Below are 22,823 nucleotides of genomic sequence, written 5' to 3'. Positions count from 1 at the left end.
GCTATCTTATCTTTCTCGAGAATCCCGATTACGACAGGCCCACGCAGCATCACATGATTTTGCCCGGTACATAATTGCCTTTCCATTATAATTCAATTTATATTTCTGATCAGATCCTCTAGAATTTGATATTTTACTGATAGGTACTATCTCGAGGGATGTTTTTCTTTTGTTGACATCAGCGAGAAGGCATGGCACCTCGCATTTTGGGTGGCGGAGTATGATCAAGAATAAAAACAAGTTTTGAGTGTTTTTTCAATAAAGAGTTTAGTTTTAGTTTGATCATGTTTGTTTTTATTGAATTTTTGTGTTTGGAGAAATGTAGAGGGTAAAACACGGAAGTACAACAAAGCGACGCATCATCTGAACGGGCGGCGAGACTCTGTAATCACGTTATCTACTAGACCGCTCGACTTTGACCTGTCTGAGGATGGGGAGGGGTTTGCGATAAGACAATTCCTGTTTTATATTGACGAAATATTGTTCTAAACGCTAATCTAGTAATCATAGAAGCAACATGTCAAATAACGATTCATGTCTGGGTGTGGTCGGTATAATTCCAAAGTAACCGTGTTTCATTATTAGTGATAAATAACATGTCTCGTAACATTGACGATCCTGAGTACAGTGACTTTATAATTTTAAAATTTTTTACTTTTTTATACTTACCATAATTATAGAAAGTAAAAATAAAAATGAACTTTACACATTAAAATTTTTTTTTTATAATATATATATTGTGCCGTTTGCTGGAAGTCGTGAAAAGATATACTGACGTTATAAGGGTTAATAAACAACAGTAATAGCGGTATTGACTAAATTTCCATGAGCATTGTAAAACCAAAAGCACACTAAGACTCTTACTGAACTTCCTGTCTAGGTAATTGCTATTTACAAAATGCAAATTCTGAGATTCTAACTGACTGAAATGCGTTTTGCCGCAGAACTCGCTATGAGAGCTTGAGCAGTGAAGGAGAAGACCCATCTCTAACAGCCATCACACCTGAAGACCTGGAAGTTTTTCACGCCCATCAGCCACCTACACAATCCAAGAACTTCTACTTCTACCAAGGTTCTTTACTGTGTTTTTCTTTCAAATAACTGTGACAAAGTTGTTAACTATTAATTCATTATGGGGTGAGAGTATCGCATTCTTTAGTATGAATGTTTTTGTGTAGATCGATCAGGAAATTGGTATCTAAAACTTATAAGAGTGGCAGCTGTGAAAGTAAAGACGGATATCAAACTTTAAAAAAAGGAAAGTTGAAATGTGCGCAAACGTAATTGGTAGCTAATGGCATGTGCTTTGAGATAATAATACCTCACTTATGTGAAAGGGTGGTCAGCTCTCCTAGAACAAAGTAAGGAGGATATACAATTAATATTAGGGATGTTGAGAGGTTATTATCTCCTGAGGAAACATCTGAATGAATCCTGATGAAGGTGGGTCTAAGCAAGACTGATGAATGCACACTCTGCGGAGAAGCAGAAGAATCAGCTGAACATATATGGCTAAACTGTCCTGCCTTGTTTGAAAATAGGAAAGAATTCCTAGGGGTGTATTTTCCTCAGCCCTAAAGATATTAGAAATCAAGAGCTCTCAAATCTATACATTATCTGAATTTATCAACCTTATGAGATTGTCAACTAATCCTTTGCACGCCATAAGCGAGTTATTTCGCATGCATAAAAGTCCGTACAGCGCCCATAGCGAGTTATATCGCGAACTACATTTTACAACATTAGATAGTTTAATAGTTGTCGAATTTGTCGCTAGATGGCAGAGAAAGTCACTTTTGCTGCCTAGTGCCATTAGCTAACGTGCCAACTGAACGTTTGAGGAGTATCGATCGGTAACAGCTGTTTCTTTCTATTCATGTTTGTTTCCCGTACTTCTCGAAACGCCCAAAGCGATTCGCCATTTCGTGAAGTTCTATCTCTAGTGTTCCTGCTCACTGACAGTGACAGTTTATGTTTTTAAAACAGTTTGTAAGATTTTTTTTACTGTTTTCCAAAATGTGTATTTATTTACTTATCACACATCAAATCTACTTCATGTACCGGTATATGTTTGTAAAAATTATAGTTTTATCAAAATAACGTTTTCATTCATTTCATACCTACTGGTCCTTAAAATAGAAAAATATCTATATTTCGTTTAAAAAATTGCCCATAAAAGCATTTCAAGGTTTTTAATTCTTTAAATCAATTACTTAAACAAATAAAAAAATGGCTTTAAAGTTTTCAAAAAATTTAAATATTCAGTAATTTGGCACTAGGGCAAAACATATACGTAATTACTTGGCGTGCAAAGGGTTAAAGTATGGGAGAATAAGTATATTTTCTCAAAACATCATTTCTTGGCGTAGGTTTTGCTTGTATGAACTCCCAGGATTTTAGCTATGCTGTAATACGTATAGCAAAGCAGATGAATGTAATTGGATTTCAGGGTTATAGGTTGAAAAAGGGTTCAAATTTTATTAGAAGTAGTGCCATTGTTAAAGATACAACACAATATGATTGATATTCATTCATGAATTCATTACTTCAATTCTCATCAGTTCCATTCATCAGAACCAACCTTTGCTTGGATCTTGGTGAGTGTACTTAGATTGGCTGTGAGGTGACTAAAGAAACTGAGAAAGATTCCCACGGAAGTTAATTACAGTTGGGGTTTTTTATGTTTCAAGTACTCAACTAGTAGCTACCTCACAGTGCTGCCACAAGAATGGTACTGCCTTCTATATCCTCTCCCGTATGCACCTTTGGTTTCTTTGTTCACTCCACTGCGAGTACATATTATGTGAACCGGTTGTGTCTAAACTTGGTTGATTGCAGCATGTGACGGACAGCAGATCTACTTGCATGCGGTGAACGTGCAGATGCTGGAGATGACGTACGGTAGTCTGCGAGAGAGTCCAGCGACCTTGACAGGCGTCATCGTGGAGAAGGAGGCAGGCAGCATGACAGTGGAGTTGAGGCGCAGGTTGAGATACCTGCAGCATTTGCCTGTCACCGCTCAGTTCGAGGTGGCCGAAATAGAGCTGCGGCCCCCTGTCATAACCGAGGAGACCTTCAGTGCTTTTGCAGGTTAGTCAACAAACACGACATGAGGGTTTTAAGTGTTTCTTAACAATTTTTTTTAAATTTACAATTTCTTTGTACTCAAATTGTAAAATTGTCAGTGTCTTGGGTCGTCTGGATTAGCCACGATAATTTACACAAGTTTATTTGAAATGTTTTGTATTATTATAAAAATATCTCATAAACTGATAATAAAACTGTAAACAGGATCAGTAAAGCTAAAGTAGAGGTGGGTGGTTGCAACTGGAACTGCCTCGTCACAGTGCTCCATAACTGAAACGTTTGGTTATGAAACCACAAAAATGTAAAAGTAGAAGGTTCCACTGGAACTGTCATGGTAACGTGATTGTTGCAATGAATGTCTGCCATTGCAATAGATTCTTGACTGGTTGGTACTGTTGCGAAAGCGATAAGATAACTGCAAAAATATAAGCTGCAAAGAGTCCAGAGAGGCTATTTTCATTGCAATTGCGTTCTATACCCTCCCCCAATTCTTCAATGCTGGAAGATTTATTATTCTTCTGCAATTTTTGATTTTGTAAAAATGTTTTTATAGTGTTTGTTTAATCATAATTCTAATCCCTAGTATAAAAAAGATTTTTCAGTTTGATTATGGTTTTTTAATTTTTTTGTTTCATTTTGATCTTAACGATTTGAGGACCAAGAGCCCGGTCTTTCGAACTTAGTGATTTTCTGTTGAGGACTACCGGGTCGATCTGTTGGCCTTTTGTGTTGTCCTACAACATATACAAACTGCTCATATTTATTTAACCTGTAATTTTATGGAATGCCAAGACTCCTGAAGAATGCAGACATTTTTGAAAAATTTAAATTATATCATTTTACAGAATCAATGTTTTTTTATATTCTAATGTATTATGCAGTCGTTTCTCTTGTTATCAAAGTTACAGCTGGTCATTTTGTATTTTCGTCCATCAGGCTGATGGAATGGATCACCAAAATTTTCGCCTTTAGTATAATTGTACCTTTGTTGTTATACTAAGGTCCCCCCACCTGACTGTTAAAACTTGAAACCATGATTAAGCTGTGATTTTCGTTCACCATTAATTAACCTTGAATTTAATTAAAAAAACATTGAAAATCTTTACAACTTGCGATTAAATTAATCAACATGCCTCCTCACCGAGTCTATCTCGTAAGGTCCGGTTTACACGTAAGCGAGAATTTAGCAAGCTTAATCCGAACCTTGGTGTGATTTGGTGATGTGCGTAATCAAATGGAGCGGTTCACACATGCGAGCGCAAGCTGGCCAATCAGGCATTATTAAATCACAGCCAATAATGGGGCATATTGCAACCCCGGTGACGTAGTAGTGTTTGGGGGAGCATTCTAATGAAATTAGAAACAGTAAGGAAATGTCATTTAAAAATATAGAGCTTAACGATGGTGGTAAAATAATCTGTGACCCTGTTTGTGTAGCTGATTCATTAAACATAAGTTTTGTCGAAATGGTAAAAAAAAGCATGTTGCTCCAAATTTTTAAAACAAAAAGTCAATTTCTATTAATCGAAATTCAAATTATAAAAGTAAATTTAAATGCAACACTATTGACTGTGATCAACTAATTAAAAATAATTGATTCTATTAAGCCAAAATGGTCGGCAGGGTTATGATGACATACCTATAAAGATTATTAAAGAGGCAAAACATGCACTTTTAAATCCTCTTTTACATGTGGTGAATGTTTCTATAATAACAGGAAACTTCCCAACTCAATTAAAAATATCAAAAGTTGTTCCTGTGTTAAAAAAAGGAGACAGCAAAATCCTCTAAAATTATAGACCTTTGGCAATACAACCTGCTTTATCAAAAATATTTGAAAAGACTATGATGATTCCAATTAGTAGACTATTTTGAGAAAGGTAATTTGCTGGATTTGGAGCAGCATGGCTATAGAAAAAATAGATCAACGGTAACACATTAATTGATTATATTGAGAATGTGCTAGAAAATTTGGATGAAGGGAATCATACTGTTGGAGCCTTTCTGGATCTGACAAAGGCATTTGATAGTGTCTGCCATAAAACCTTTGCTAGAAAAATTAGAATCATATGGTATTGAGGATAAAGAATTAAGCTGGCATCAGTCATATCTGGAAGGGCGACAGCAGTATGTTGGTATTAAATACCTAGGTAATAATGAAATAAGAAATATTAACCCTTTGAGTGCCACGGTGACGAAATTTCGTCACCAATGATAAATGCGAGAAATGCCACGGTGACGACTTTTCGCCACCAGTTGTATATGCGAGAAAAATGCCATGGTGACGAATCTTCGCCACCAATTATTTTAAGATCCTTTGTTTATATTTTTCGGAAATTTTTATGTTTCTACGTAATAAATTGTATTTCCAATAATATGCCTTTAATTTCTGTGGTGTTTGGAAAAAAAAATCCAAATCCAGAAGAGAATCTAAAAAAAAAAAAAACAATGGCCATCACAGCGCTGCCGACAGCTGACTAGCGTGGCAGACGACGAATGCAGAAACCGCGTGCTAGTGTGTTGTTTCTTTTGAAACATTGTTGCTTGAATTCTAATAGCGTAATTATTACGTTTTGTTGCTACAATCGTTTGAATTGTGCGTGTAGTGTTTATTTATTAGTGTGTAAAACACTTAAGTAGTTTTCAAATGGCTGAATAATGGATCCTGAGAACCTTAGATCAAGTGAGGTGGACAGAGAACTTGATGGTGATGTATCTGATGGTAATTTACTAACCTCAGAAGACGATCTTAGTGATTTATTTAGTGATGATAGTGATGCTGATCCATTGTATGAGCCACAAAAAAATGTACATAGAGGTCAATCCTCAGAGAGTGACTTTGATGTTTCTAGACCTAGGCCTAGTACGTCAGGAAACACAGGTTAGGCCTAGACCTAACGTAAGTAGAATCATTGATAGGAGTGTGTGTTATCCAGTTTCCTCTGAATCGGGTGATGATGCCGATGGGCCTACAGACAATGATATTTGGCTTAGTATAAACGAAGAGAGCCGCAGTAACTTCACTCATGATTTTTCTTATGTTGAATCTCCAGGACCTAGACATTGCCCACCTGTTGACTCTAAGCCCATTGACTATTTTACACTATTTTTTACAGAAACACTTTTGACTATGTTTGTGGTTTGAAACTAACAGGTATGCTAACCAGACAATTTCGTCTTTTGCAGACAATGATTCACCTGGTAGTCGTAGGCACAGCTGGATCCCTGTGAACATTTTGGAAATGAAAGGCTTTTATTGCTGCTGTTTTAAATATGGGCCTGATTAGGAAACCAACTATCCCCTCTTATTGGTCAACTAGTGACTCACAAGCAACTCCATGGTTTTAGTAAGATGTTCGCACGAAATAGATTTCAAATTTTGCTTAGTTTTCTTTCACATTGTTGACAATGAAAAACTACCTAAAGCCAACCAACCAGGTTACGACCCCACTCAAAAGTTCAAACCCTTAATTGAGCACTGTAATAGGCTATTTAAATTCTTTTATACAGCCCATGAACAGTTGTCAGTCGACGAATCTCTAATTGGGACGAAAAGTCAAACCGGAATCACACAATACCTCCCCAATAAGCACCACCATAGGTGGGGAATAAAGTTATGGTGTTGTGTGACTCTGTAATCTAATTACTGCATGAGCTTATTTTGCTATCAGGGTAAGAAGAACACATCTTCCATCTGATGAGGGTAAAAAATATGGTCTTGGCTATTCGGTTGTCACTTCTCTTCTTCGTGCTTGTAATTATTTACAGAAAGGGTTTTCAATGTTTTTTACAGACAATTTTTTTTCTAGTATTCCGCTGGTCAAAAAATTGTATGAGGAAAAAACCTTTTTTACTGCACAGTAAGGAAGAATAAAAAAGGCTTGCCTGATGGAATCAAAGAAAAAGTTTCAAGTTGGCCAGAAAGAAGTACTACCATCAAGGAAACATAGTGACACTGGCCTATAGACAACAAGCATCACAAAAAAAAACCAGTTGTTTTGCTGTCCTCAAAAGCTGAGATAAAAGATATTGTACATACCAAAAGGAGGCATGGCAGGGGTAACAGTTTGAAAACAAACCATCCATCATACTAGATTACAATAAGCACATGGGTGGGATAGACACATTCGACATGATGCTCTATTCTTACCTTGACGAAAGACGAACAGTTAAGTATTGGAAAAAGGTTGTTTTTAATCTTTTTGCAAGAATGGTAATAAATTCCCTACATTATATATAGGGAAAATTGTGTCCAAAACAACAGGAAACCTCTTTCTAGATACCAGTATACTGTGCAAATCATTGAAAGTATTTCTGATGAATGGGTATCACAGCAAGGTAAAACTGTAAACGTAGAGGGTGACAAAAGAAAAATTGGATTAGAAAAATTGCCCGGAAAAAAAGAAAAGACTTGTTTTGTATGTACAATGAGGGGGCCTGATTTCAAAACAGGAAGGAAGAGGTCTAGAACAGTTTGCACAAACTGTGGGGAAGGCTGTCATGGCACCTGCTTCCCAAAGCACAAATGCAAGTGAAGTGAAGACAAACTGTTGTGAATAGTGTATATAAATAATTGTATATAAACATTTAGTGAAGATTTTGAACTGAAATTTCATTCTTTCATTCTTGAGCATAAGAAATACTGTATGTGGTGAGTAAATTTTATAAGTTTTCTTTTAGACCACACACAAATGTATATGATGAGGCTATGTGTGTATTTTTTCCAAACTGTTTTGGTCTAAAAAAAAAATTTTTTTTTAATTTGACCCGGTTTTGAACATAACACTATGAAATTTTGCACATTTTTTTATTAGTAATATTCCCTTAGAAAAGAAAGTGTTTTCCATAGTAAAAATGTTTTTTTTATTTGTAAAAACTGCAATAAAACTTTAAAAAAATGTTAAAAAAGAAAACTTTTTTGTTTTTTGTTAAAAAAATATATATATATAAGAAATAAACTGTAAGAAAAAATTTACTAATAAAAGTATAGCCCAATTAAAAACCAAGCATTTTGATCTACAGCATGATAAGTTTCTATGGAAATAATCCTGTTAAAAAAATGTTTTACTAAGTTGCTACACAACTGGGATTTCCGGGTCTGGCATTTTTAGACATACCCCTGAATATAACATATGTTGCAAAAAGTTCCATAACTCAAATATATGGTCTTGGCACTCAAAGGGTTAAATTCAAATAGAAAAAATACAATATTCTGTACCACAAGGTTCAGTATTGGGCCCATTTGTTTTATGTCTTATGCTACTTGGAGGTATGCCACAGATTTTAACAAATTTATCAAATAAAAATCATTATTATGTTTGTTTGCAGATGATATAAGTATTGTCTTCTGGAAAAGATTTACAAAGTGTAATAAATACAACAGAATATTCAATGTCACAACTAAAATGTTACTTGAATGATAGAAATTTATTACTAAATTCTGATAAAACAATTCTAAATGAAATTTAAATGTAAACAATCAAATGAGATAAATACAATTGGAAATAAATTTGTAAAAGATACAAAATTCTTGGGTCTGGCTCTAAGTAATACATTTAGTTGGACAAAACAAGTAGAAAAAATTTGTCATAAAATGAGTTCTGGAATATTTGCAATAGGCGGTTATCCTTCTTCCTAGAAATAAATGCACTGAAATCTGTTTACTATGCCTTGATACATCCACACATTTCATATGGCATTGAAATTTATGGTCAAAACCAGTGGCAAAATAACTTAAACAAAATATTACATTTACAAAAAGTGGCAATAAGTCCAATACACATATATCCACACCTTAAAAATAATGATAGTATCCACTTTATTAACCTAAGAATATAACAGTAATAGTTTATTAATGTCATTTATAAACTAAATTACATGTCAAGACAAATGCAGAGTCTATACCAAGGCAACAAGATTATCATAATTATACAATACAAGAAATAGAAAATTTTGTAGTAAAGAAACATAATAAAAAAAAGAAACAGTGTCCGACATACATAGGAATAAAATTTATAAATAACCTTCCAGGCTGTATTAAGAATGAAAATTCTTTTAATAATTTTAAGAAAATGTATGAAACAATTTTTGTACAGATCATTCATTTACTCTCTGGAAGTTTTTTACACTGTGACTTGAAAGAAGTTTTTGTTTGTATTTGCCTACCATTACAAAACATATTAATACTATAGACATAAATATTTAAAATATTATATGTATTACTATACTGTATTAAATACAAAGTATGAATACTCTAACCTGAGTCTTATGTTTTATATTGTAGTGAAGGTAATTGACGCAATTCATGTACATTATGTATAAAAAGAATAAAGGAATTTTGAATTGAATTGGATGGTTGACACTGGCTACCAGTTGATGCAGTTGATCGCCTTGTACAACTCTTATAATCAACATCTACGTTTTCAGGTTACACCATGTCATAAACTATGTTAGCAATTTTCCAACAGTGTGAACCAAAAAACATAAGTAGTCATCTCAATATGGATTTTATAGCAACGATTATACAAGTTAACTAGCTTAAAGGGTTAACCACTTTTCATTTTTCATAAATTTTGCACATAAATTTACGTACGAGTTACAGTATTGTATTTCAATAGTTAAAGTCAATTTGGACGATGTTGATAAAATCAGATTTAATTTCATTACCATTACCTGAAATATCAGATTTGATGTGTGTAATATACTTAACTGTTAACAAAAGTAAATTTGTAAGTCAATAATTTTTTAAGTTGTTTTAATTTTGCTCAGTTGTCTGATTAACTTAATGTACTTGTGGTTCCTCATATATTTTATTGTCAACAGATCAGCTAGAACAACGTAGGAAGAGGCGACAGAAGCGAGCCCGGGAAGAGCGCAGGAGGGAGAAGAAGATTGCTGAAGTAGAACTGCGTCAGATGGGTCGACATCGTACTCCACGGCTCCGTCTAGATTCCCACCACCATTTCCCGCAGTGTGGAATAGCAGAGGATGAATTACCACCACCTCCGCCTAGGTCAGTCTAGATCGGCCAGTGTGATACGTAAAATACTGAAGATATAAGTACAAGGCTACTTTAGGATAACTTGTGGAAGATTTTAGTTAATGATTGTATTTTAATGCTGAGCAGCTGTCATTCATTTTATAGCTATGAAATATTGATCCATTATCTATTTACAGGTTTTCACAAAAATTGATAAATACAGGTTTTGTAGTAAATTAAACTAATTTTTCTGCAACTTTCAGTGAATTAGAAGTTTGCCGTATTCGCTATTGCTACAAATTTCTGATGAACGTATAATGTGCCGCATGGTGTTCCACAGGGATCCATCCTGGTCCCCATCTTTTCCTTTGATATGTGAAAGTTTTACCAGGTGTGTTGCTGGGGGATTGTGACTTGTGAAATGAAATGAAATATATGTTTTCATTAGAGGCGAAGTTAGGACTATAAAGTCCTCACTACCACTTAACCTCATAAAAAATTAAATTGTGGTGAGCTAAACCTTTTAAACCTAGAAAAGTCAAATTTCATTCTCTAAGTACAAAACAATGAAGAACAAAGAAGTACACATAACTCTATCAGAAATTGCTGCTTTCATAATTATCACTTGTTCTGAGTTGGATGCTGCAACACTTAATTGTACTTATGCTGATTTCAGTAAAAGAAATTTATAAAACTGCATCAATCAATCAACTGGTGTAGTGAAGGCATCAAGTTGAGCAGGTTATAACAAAGAAATCATCTGAATCTCCCGTTTGTTCACAGAGCCCCGTCTGCAGAGTCAAGCCGAGCCAGTAGCCCCAGCTCCCGACGGTCTGTATCTCCTAATATGGCTGCCCTGACCTTGGACCAAGACTCTTCACCATCCTTTGCTCAAGTAAGTCAGATCACTTTTTCCTGTGATAATGTAGTTTTACATATTAATACCTAAGTGTCAATACTGACAGCCCAGACTAAGTTTCAAATGTGATTTTATTTATAAAACTAAGTTTTTTTAAAAGATAAGAAAAAATTACTGATATAAAACATTCATTGTGGCTGTTTTTCTTATTAATCCATAATAAGCCATCATTAAAACATCAGACGTGCAAAGCTTTAATTTCCCATAATAAAGGAAAGGTACTTCTGTTAAGTAGTGTTATGTGTTGTGGTGTGCAGATGCTGCGAGGCAACCCCAACGTGAAGCCCCAAGGGTGGGGCTGGCCCCGTGTCAGTGAGGCCAGCAAGCCCCGGGCTCCATCACCCCCCCGCCGAGTGGACAGTGATGGAGAGTCAGCCCCGCCGCCGCACTACAATCTGAGTTTTTGTGACGTCATCACTGCCGCAATGCAGAAAGCTTCAATCAGTCAAGGTAACTGAAATTTGGTCAACCTCTTAGAACAAAACCATTACTAATATCATGACGAGATGATTGTGTAAAGATAGTGATTTGTGAGATACTTTATTAACGTGCAACAAATCAGTTTGATATTTCAGAAATGTGCTTTGTTACAGATCAAACTGATACCCAAGGCGGGAAGAAAAAGAAGAAAAAACAAAAATTACTCTTTTCTACAGGAATGGCTTGCACTAGCAAATAATGAATTTTCCCCGTTCTCAAAAAGAATCCAGTCAGAATATTTTTACAATTTAAGTTTATACCTTAAGTTTACTTATAAAATTGTTACATATTTTTCCAGTAGTTTGAAAAAACTGGGTTTACTAGGTTTTTATTGCCTAATTCTATTGTTGGGTTACATTTAAAATAAATCACAGTTTAAAGGCTTTTTAATTTTTGCCGTAATATTTGTAGAAATGTGTTTTTATGTCAAACGTTATCAGCTTAGAGTTATTGATCGATTACCTTCATTGTTATTTTTTTTGGTACATAACAACATATAAACTTGTTATTACTTTCTTTTATTGGATCTTATACTGTTGTAAATGAGCGATTCATGTGTTGATTATAATTTTAAGTTTTAAAGCTATTTATTACTGTTTCATTTTCTGATTTTAAGTTCTTAAATTTTAATGTTTAGTTTTAATTTTGACGTGTTAGTAACCTTTAAATTCGTCCTGAATTATTTGGATAACTAATTACGATGATATTATAGTTCTAGAATATTTGGGCTCATAGGAATGAAAAAAAGAAAACACAAAAAAACCATACTGTTCTAACCCCTGTGTATTGAGGATTATCAACCCACCCGACACCTTTTGTTTTCTGTGTCGCCAAAGTCACAGATTCAGCATCAATGTTTTGGTGTTAACTCTGTCGTGGGCTGTGACAAAATAAATTTTAAAGCTGCAATTGCTTTGTGTTATTTCTCTCCCTCTTTGAGATCTCAAATTTAGCCCTCCAAATGTTGACTGCAAAATAGATTACTTGAACCTTGTCAAATAGCTCCCTAAAGGAAGAGAATCCTAATTTGAGCTGCCTCGTTTGACACCTACAAGAATCGGTCCACCTTATAGTACTACACGTTTTTAGGAGTTTTGCAAACGCATTTTAAAGTAAATAATTAATACACAAAGATCTAGAAAGAGTATCCTATTGTATAGATTTTTCCAGCAAAAGCTACATATTAATAAAATAATAATTCAAATTACTTACCATTGTGTGTTAAATAATATTAACTGTTTTAGCAATTTAGAGAAAAATATGTGTTCACTTTTTTCCAATTTAGCACAGCAGAGAAGATGTTTATAAAATTAAACAACATTAATTTTTCAAGGTAAGCAAACATTAGCATTCGTTTATTTTTGCCACTGAGCAGTTGATGTCCGTGCTTACAGACACAATGCGCTAACATAAGCATTGAAAATGCAAACAGTAAGCAAAATATTTACAAAACTACGATAATATGTTGGATTATCTATTTACGTTTTTCATTCATAAAGTGCATAAATAACACATTTTCACAGATATTATTTTGCATACTGCAGATCAGCTGATAGTGACGCAGTGCAGCTTGGCCGATCCAGTTGTATATTTTTGTAAAATTCAGTGGATTAGAGATTTTAAAATCGGCTTCGACACATGAGTCTTGAGTTGAAGTTCTCATGTTGCTGTTCTTCTCACTATAAAACAGTAAGCCGACCATAAATGGTTTTACCTTTTGATAGATAGGTAAGAACAGGGATGCTACAGGTCAGGGGAAAAAAAACAGGACTGGAAATCAGGGAAAAGTCAGGGAATTTCGACGTTGGTCAGGGGAAAAATATAAAATCCCTTTACACAAATAAACTTACTGCCGCCGCGCTGAGTCCAAGCCTGCAGATGACGCACTTTATTTTTTTGCTTTTTTTATATTTGCCACCCTGTTAGCCTCAACACCGCTTTTTTCCACCCATTAATTGCCAAAAACCCTGGGGATTGCGTCGAAAAAAGTGAGGGAAAAAATGAAAAATTTGGTCTGAAAATCAGGGAAAAGTCAGGGAATTTCATTATTGGACTCCTGTAGCAACCCTGAAGAAGAAAATAAATCAAAAGTTTCTTGGGTCTACTTTAACACTGTTAATTTATTATAATATTTTACATACTATTCGGAACATCTGTTAAAGGAATAATAAACTATGCTAGAAATTCAATAAAGAAGCATTATTCTTCATAAAATTAGAGTCCCTCTACTCCCTAATAACGTTGAAGATATTAAGTTGATGCAGGCAAGCTCCATGCCTACTACTACTATCAGTCAAAGGTAGGACATAAAGGAAGAAAGTGCGTGCTAAATTTGTTCAATACTGTTCTAGCAGTTACCCACAGCTTCACACAATTTTGTAGACTTTCCACGCGGATGAGCAAGAACTTAGCCAGGAAAACATTTGGGAGGGTCCAGACAACTGATACTTTTCCCATAGTGGGCATAGAGCAAGGCCCCATTTTTTTTGTTCCTCAAAAAATTCTTGGCCCGTTTCTTTGTTGAGAACGATCTTTTAGCAGTACTTGTCTGCAATACTAAATTGTTAAAATAATAATAATAGTTTGCTCAAAAAAAAATAATTAAAAAAAATTGAAAATTCTGGTTCGAGTGAATTATATTTCCGACGCCAATGTTGAGTTTGCCTTGCTGCAACGATCATTAAAAGTTTGTTTATGGCCATTGTGATTTGGTCCAGTGTTTGTGCTATCGTTGATTTTGGCTTGTTTCTCTGATCAAGGAAATATGAAGCCAACATCTGTCAAAAAACAACTAAAATGGGGTTTACATCATTCTTTAATGAATAAAAGCTAGATAGTAACTATATCTTTGATATTTGCATAACAGAACTGACCTTGCACACATACTTAATATTTGCTAAAACAAAAGTATATTTTTTACTACAGTTTTCATATCTGAATGTTTTCTCACTGTGTTTAGCAGTGGTTACAGAAAAGGTTAAAATAAAGAAGTGTTGTCACTATCCAGCTTACTTCATGCTTTCACACTAAAAATGTAAACATTGAAAATAGTGGTTAAATAAGTTAAAGATAGTTGTGCTGCCATAAAAGAATGTTTACTCAACAGTTGGTTACATTTGACATGCTCTCAATTAATAATATTTGTGGTAATGCAACTTTAGAGACCAATGGGGCGTAGCCTGGAGAGATTTTTAAGTCTATTATGTTAACCAGAGACCAAGAATGTCCATATTCCAGTAGTTTTTACATGGTTGAGTAATACAAACCCATAGACAGACACCATTAGATTTTTATATAATGTACATGCAGGGTCCCCACCCTACCGTCATTAAAGCCGTGAATTTCGTTCACCGTTAAAAAGACCTTAAATAAGCCGGGAGTTTAATGTACAAACCGTGAATATCTCTACAACTTGTGGGTAAATGAATCAATATGCATCGTCGCCATGACTATGTCGTAAGGTCCAGTTCACACGTGAGCGAGAATTAAGCAAGCCTATTCACGGTGATTCAAAGACGTAGGCAGTGAGGGGGTCGGACTCCCCCCTCCCAAATTTTCAATATTTTTAATAACTTTTTTAGCAAACTATTATTATTTTAACAATTCAGTATTGCAGACAAGTACTGCTGAAAGATCGTTCTCAACAAAGATACGGGTCAAGAACTTTTTGAGGAACAAAAAAATGGGGCCTTGCTCTATGTCCACTATGGGAAAAATATCAGTTGTATGGACTCTCCCAAATGTTTTCCTGGCTAAGTTCTTGCGGTGATTGGTCTTGGCGCGATTTACTATTTAACCAGATAAAGTGGACCGGTTTACTCGAGCGAGCGTGAGCTGGCCGACTGCTGCGCATAGTAGCGACGATCGTAAACAATCGCCACCATGTCGCAGCCTACAGCGGCGTGTCTCGGTTCCCGGTGACGCAGTAGTGTTTGAGGGAGCATTAAACTGTTCACAGTGGCAGTTGTCGCAGTCGATCGCCGAACCTCATGGACGTGCCAAACTTTCTCGAAATATGGATCTTGGTGGATTTGGTTGGAGAGGAGTCCATCCTATGCTTAACATTAACAACTCGTAAACATTGGCTTACTTTCTTTGTAAAACATGATGTAAATATTTTATCGTTTTTTATTTTCATTATACAATGTATTTTCTGTGAAAAAATGTTACTGAAATATATATAAACTTCTTGCTTTATATTCTAGCTTAAATTAATAAGAAACAAATTACTTTTTTTAAATTTGGTTAAATAAGTAATTTGATCTCTCCTACATTTAATCCGATTCATAATCTGATTTAAACACTACTAAAAAAAATTAATAATAAATGTTATTCACCCTTTGCACTCCGGCTCCGACGTCCGAAATGTCGGACCTTTGGTAAATCCTTTATACTGCCTTTATAAATTATCCAAATGCGGTAAATTTACGATATACGCAAGCTGGAAAGTTGTTGGATGCGAAACCTTTATACTCTATGGCGTAAATTTGTAGTTTTGCATTGTGTTGTAGTAGAGGTTTGTCAACTTCACCTTTTTTCGTCAGCTGATTTGATCCCAACTTTAACAGCTGATCTCTTCATTGCTTTGTTTTAGTCTGAAAAGTTATTTCAGTAAATAAGGTTATATCCGAAATGTTTTCAAGCTAAATATTGAAATTATTGGTTTGTAACTAGTACTCTGTGTCAAAAATGAGTGACCAATCATCTGATGAAGGACGGCCTACTCGCCGAGCTTCGCCTGTTAGCGTAAATACACTGTTTAGAAATGTTTGTGAAAGTGGTGTGGGTTATGTGGACGATCTGAGTGATAGATTTGTAAGTAACATATCAGATTCGGAATTAAAGTAAATATTCAATCATTTGACAAATAACACTTTGGAGGAATCGTCGGATAATTAAAAAACTGCCTACTGCCTATAACAGTTTTGTTTATAAAGGTAAGTGTATGAAATTTTATGTACTTGTTTACAATATATGTAAGGAACTAATATTTTATATGTCAATGCAATTTTTTTCAGTTATAACAGCTAAAAGTTAACTTTTGTAAATAATTTTTTTATAAGTGATAAAAGGTATTAAAAAATAAGGTAATTACAAATATATACATTTTTACAATATAGAATTTTATGAGAAATAAAACAAAACAACAATTATAACCATATCTACTTAAATCAAAATGTTAACAATTTTTTAACAAAATCTTTACAAAATTGATAAAAAGGGGTCCGAGGTTTTCGCCAGTACTTGTTTAACAGAGGCCCGAGAGTTTTTGGTAGTGACCTAAAATTTTACTCTTAAGTGCAAAGGGTTAATATTTAAATACTTGGGACGTAAGTAAGAAAATAATTATTGTATAGTCTACACGAATAATCAATCCATTCTCTAAGGCCCACTTTTTGTTTTTATAAATATTTCTTATTTTACCATTCACCTTTATACATTTTGGTAGTGAAATTACTGCAGGAATAATTAATTTAGTATTTTCAGTTTTTAAAATGTCAATTTTGTGATATAGCAATTTTTCTACATTTTAGTGTCGTTATCAATTGTGATATATCATTATGCTTATATAAAAATAATATAAAACTAATATTTATTTTAGTGAATAATTAATAAATGTAATAATATTTATTGCTACGAAACATTATTAGTTGTGACGTCCAAGATGGTTTTCATAATTTCTTCTACAAACAGATCTACGTCGAACACGCCAGCATTCATGTTCCAAGGAAACAAGCGTCCGCTACTATCGGCGATCGACTGGCAGCCCCTCTGGATCCTTTCAATGCTCCCACATATGCAGTACGTTGGCTGCGATTCTAGTGCTGGGCGGTTGTTTCCGATCGTTGCGACTGCATGTTGCGATCGGCCAACTATAAATAATTGTCTTGCCACTCTTCTGCCTCGCCTTAAACCACGAAACAACCAAGCATTGTACAAAATAATAATTATTCTTAATTGATGTTGTTTCAGCAAGAGACTACTGCTTGAATGAGGTGGGGGTAAGGGGAACTTGAATCGCAGTAGAACGCCGAAACTTGCGTTCCGTCATCGTTTTGAAACCGCTCTAAATCGCGCCAGGACCGACTATCGCGAGTTGCCGTGATTATTAGGCTTGCGCAATTCTCGCTCGTGTGAATCGCTCCTACGATTAATAGTAAGGGCTCTGATATGATACAAGTAAGTGGCAAATTTTGTTCATTTATGCCCCCTTTAATGCTTATTATTTAACAATCCATGCCGTTGGACGCTAACGCCCCTTGCTGCTTGTGTCGTAGTCAAGACCAAAAATCAATTCGTATTTTTTAGTTTCATCTGTCCGTCCATTCGTGCACAAATCGTCGACATCGTTAGTGTTAAAAGGAAAAGTTTTAAATGGTTTCACCATTTCGCCGCGTCTGAGAAACGAAACACACCTGTATTCAAGCTGAGTTACGCGAGGACCGGCAACAGACGCCAGAGTGCTGAGTCCTAGGGCACTACACTCGCCAGTGGCGTGTTTTGGCGCTAAACACTGAAATCGATTTCCATGTAAAAATAAACACCAACGTTTTCTATTTTGATTCGTATGTTCGTCAACATTATCGACCTTGAAATCACTATTTTTGTACCGTAAGAGCCGTGAATTTGATGATTAAGATTGAGTGGGAACCCTGTATAGATACAAACTATCCTTGGTAAATGAAACGATTAATAATTTTAATTTGTAGATATTTTTGATGCCATATAAAATAACATATGGAGTAAAATGGCTCTTTACTTCACTGCTTTGATAAACTCCTTAACTGCGCACTCACTTGCACTTAGCTCAGGGAAAAGAATCTGCAATAAAAACAGGATTGTTTTAATATAACAATATAAATATACAATACAGAAACTGATATTCAGTTTTAAACCATTAGAGTATTAATTATGTAATAACTATTTGTCATGTATATTTATAAAATATTTTTTTAAAAAATAGAAGGTTACTACCATTTGTTTATGTGATGAATTTAGTGTTTTATCGGTGTTATTTGGTAAATAATGCACTGATATAGTGATTTTTCGTTACTTTCTGCAAAAGTCTTACGGCTTTTCATGATAAACTAAAATTAAATTGATATAAGGAATATGCACAATTTGTTTGAAACGAAATTGTATTTAAATTTGTAAACACGTGAAAATATTAAATATTGTAAAGTGAATAATGGTTGAACTTCAATAAATTAGAGGAATGCCGTATTATCTATGTATATTTTTCTCTAAAACCAAATCAGAATAAGTCACTAAGAAATATGTAATTATTGGTTTTTTCAAATGGTACAGTTATTGACATTTTTATTGTTTTATTAACTTTTTATTGAGAACTGTTAGGGTTGTCTGTACACCTTCGTCACAGCTGGGTTTTTACTACAGAAATATGTTAATAATGACAGCATTAACAGTGGATTGGAAACATATTAAAATTGTATTTAGTTAATTGTTTTGTGGTTATAGATAAGGATTACTTGCCAGTTCTTAATCGAAATAAGAATTATTTATGATCGAACTTACCTCCTCTGTTTCATTCTCCAACTTGTATGTTTTTGTCAGATAAATGTTTGCCGATTCACGGGAAATGACAATTCGTGGCTTTCTTCTCACTTTTGTCATATTCTGAAATAACAGTACCGTTTCAAACAGAGTTGTTGAAATAATAGAACAATTTATTTTATTACACAACGAATGATTCGTAGAATCATATAACAAGCAACTTGCTTTCAGCTAATTCTGAAGCTTATTGAAATTTATTGCACGGTATTTGTAGTAATTACAGAATACAATAGAATGTTGTAAGTAGTACAGGGATTGTTCTTGTAATCTTTTAAGAAGCAAACCATTGAAACATCGGATGGTGTTGGGTTCTGGAAATTCTAATTGACCTAGGTATCCAGAAGTGTCAGCAAAATTGTATAACTTCATAGTTGTTATACTTTCTCATAGCTATACTGAACAAGCGATATTGACATCTTTCACTTTCTGTGACATTCTATATAGATCGAAAACAAATATGATAAGTAGACAATTCTTTTGGTACGGGTAAAAAACCAAAATAATTGTAAAAAAGTACATTTTTTTACAATTTTTGGCTGTAGCTATATTGATAGTTTTAAAACTGTCGCTGCATCCACAGTGTTTGTGGGGTACGTGTTTCAATTTTATTGAAATATTAAGGATTTTCTAAATTATTTAGAAGGACACATTAATTAATTAGCTGCTGGCTACATATTTGAGGATACATTTTCAACGTGAACTTCAAGTTTAAAACTATGTTATAAATAGGAATTAGTCTCAAATCCATAAATATTGCTCTACAGAACCTCAGATTACAGTGTCCCAATGCTAATGAATTGTAAAAAGTTGTTAATACTAATTGTTTTTAATTTATGTTTAGTATAGTTTTTTCATACATTCTATTTTGAATATACAGTAGGTTATAAATAGTTAGTATTTACAGATAACAGCATTTTTTACTTACAATTCATTAGCATTCGGACACTGAAATATGAATTTTTGAATGAAAAATATACGGAATTTAAACGACGTTTCTATTTATAATCTGTATCCCCATGTTAAGAGTGGAGGTTCAGTAGCATGACCAGCAGCTAACCATAGTGCCACAATCTTAAATATGATATAAATTATGTCACTAAATAATTTTTTTGAAATATTCAAGCACATCTTTTTGTCATTTGAGATATGGTTTCACCTTGCACTTATTTTCAAATTAATTATTAAATTCTAGAGTACAGTGGTTGAGTACGCACCTGAAATAACGGTTCTTTTTTTGCTTTGGAATTTCCTGACAACGCTTTTCCTGTTTTAAATTTATCCTCGGTGATGTCGAACAGAGATTTCTTGGAGACAATCACAGTTCCGTTATCTGCTTGGTATATCTCGACTGTCGTAGTTCTTGTGCATGTTAGGACTAGTGTTGATAGAATGAATAAAATCCAAGAAATGCTTCCGATTGTAAACATGTTATTGGAGCAGTTGCGATTTATGTATTTCATACGATTCTCCAACTTGGGCTGCAACATGGCTGCCGCCAGAATGAGCTGGGTCACTAGCCTCGTCAGATTATCTACAGACAGATGTGTAAAGTGGTGTCACCAGTGTGTCCTTTTATATGAGCAGATAACACAATCATAAGTGGTGAAATGTTACCGACTGTATAGATTTTTCGTACTATGAAAGCCACTTTCCCACTAAAACCCTGACATGACTCTTCCATGTACTCGTTCTAAAACAATATGTGTTAACTGAACTAATCCAATACGGTACTTGAAGTATTGAGCAAAATAATGTTTTAAACTAATTGGCTAGTTAAGTCAATTTATTCAGGAACATGGAGTAATTAATAAATAAGTTTTACAATTAATTATTTATTGCGATTTAAATAATACACTTACTTGGTTCGCTGAGCGTTAGCGAAGCCTATAATTCGAGAGGCTTTAATTTCTGTCTTTCTGTCCACACTATGTGTCTAGAACGAAACTGACCTAATGTAATCGAAATTTGCTTGAAGGTTCATTTCTATATAAGCACATCTAGTTTGATGATGGTGCATGCCACTCCATTCCATTAGGCTGGGCGTTAGCGAACATTGTATATTGGTCTTATGGGTAACCATATTGGCAATGATAAAAAAACGCAGAATAATTAAATTTGTAAACAAACTGAGTACAATTCTTTGATTGTATTGGGTATACAATAGATAAATCATCACATCCTATAAACTGAGGTACAGGAAAATGAGTTTTTGGACTGCCATAGCTAAGTTTGTCTCATTGCCTTGATAAAGATTATTGTTGGTCAGTTAACAATTATTTGCACAGTAACCATCAAAGTTACGTGTCCTCAGAACTAATCTAAATACTCCTCCCTACCCACACCACACACATCTGTATTAATGCTCTTGTTTAACCAATACAACCAAACTTACAACCATATGGTATTTTAACTTATCACATAGTAACACATTGTAGCGTAATGGAATTAGTTATAGACAATTTTTTTCTCATTTAAGCCTCAGCGTCTTAGCTAACCGGCCTCGATGTTCACTGGTTTTTATTGTCAAAGTACATGATTGGACCTCCCCGGGATTTGAACCCGTGATCTCTCGGTTAGAGACCCGAGTCTATAACCATTAGTCTACGGGAGGAGGACATAACTTATAGACAATAATTTGTATGCACCACAGTAAAGCCTATTAGACGACATGTGGGCGTGGCGTACTCCTACCTTGTCTATAAATAAGAAGACCACATATTGGTACTTATTTATCTTAACTATAGAGGTGTGTTATACAGATTATAAATTGGAAACCATACTTAATTTTTGAAGTCGATTCGAAAGAACGTATTTCTTTTTTAAGTTTCCCCTAAATCTCTTTCGTTATTAATTCAAAAATTAAAACTTTTGCAGTATTTTTCATTGTAAATTCATTTGTTTGAAAAGAAAAAAAAACTTCACATATACACAACACTCATCTCTACCCCCGTCAAGACTGAAATATCTTAATTCACAAAATGTACAATGCATTGAAAAATAATATTACAAATTTTCGAAGACAGCCAACTAATAAAGAAATAGACTACTTTCATTTTGAGAAGTAAATTTTTAGTTAAGTTTTTGCTATATTTCAAATAATGTGAAATAATAATTTTACATACATTCCTAATGGCACTTTTAAACGTTGTAATACTGAAATTGAGCCACGGTCTGTTCTAAAACTTAAGCAATTCATCTGGACACCGCTGTCTGTATACAACAAATATAAAACTTAGAAAAGTTAGCGTCTTAATTAAATTTTACATTTCCTACGACACATTTGTATTTGTTTAAAGAACTTTTTTAGTAGCTCATACACATTTGCTAAAAACAACCATGTATTTATAACACGAATGTCATAAGTATGTTTTAAGTACTCAAGAAAGACTATAACAAATTTTCATCTTTCCACATACATTATGGACAAACATAATCACTGAAATGAACGATAGATGTTTAGATTCTAAAATTGGAAACTTTTCTAAGTAGGAGTTCTCTGAACCATCTTTATAACTAAATATTTTTACACCTCTCCAATTCACTGTCACTGTTTTTATTTTCAGCATTTAACGTTGATTCCATACGTTAGCTGTGGAAGTTAGCCATCCATCAGTTATCAAATGAAATCAACTCATCTGTCACCAGTTACTTAAACTGGGTTAAAGGTTTTTCCACCATTTTAATTAGTAACACACCATTAAGTGACACCAGTGAACATTGTAAAGATTTAAAGGAAACTTTGTGCAAGTACTTTCCAGATAACTTCAATGTTAATATGTGAAT

At 34.1% G+C, this 22,823-nt stretch overlaps 1 protein-coding gene across 1 annotated transcript in view; it reads left to right on the top strand.

Moving 5' to 3' along the window:
• LOC124371270 (RING finger protein 10-like) overlaps positions 1–12,374 on the top strand; it is a 35,625-nt gene extending 23,251 nt beyond the window's left edge. Inside the window, exons 10-15 of the mRNA XM_046829611.1 lie at positions 945–1,072; positions 2,839–3,090; positions 9,910–10,099; positions 10,850–10,961; positions 11,243–11,435; positions 11,579–12,374. Of these exons, the coding sequence (XP_046685567.1) occupies positions 945–1,072; positions 2,839–3,090; positions 9,910–10,099; positions 10,850–10,961; positions 11,243–11,435; positions 11,579–11,664 (961 nt within the window). The 3' untranslated portion in view covers positions 11,665–12,374. The remainder of the gene's footprint in view (positions 1–944; positions 1,073–2,838; positions 3,091–9,909; positions 10,100–10,849; positions 10,962–11,242; positions 11,436–11,578) is intronic.
• Positions 12,375–22,823: the final 10,449 nt, after the last annotated feature.

This window comes from Homalodisca vitripennis, unplaced genomic scaffold (assembly GCF_021130785.1).
Source record: "Homalodisca vitripennis isolate AUS2020 unplaced genomic scaffold, UT_GWSS_2.1 ScUCBcl_1146;HRSCAF=4409, whole genome shotgun sequence".
NCBI lineage: Eukaryota > Metazoa > Arthropoda > Insecta > Hemiptera > Cicadellidae > Homalodisca > Homalodisca vitripennis.
Note: the sequence above shows the minus strand (reverse complement) of the source record. Positions and strands in the feature narration are given on the sequence as shown.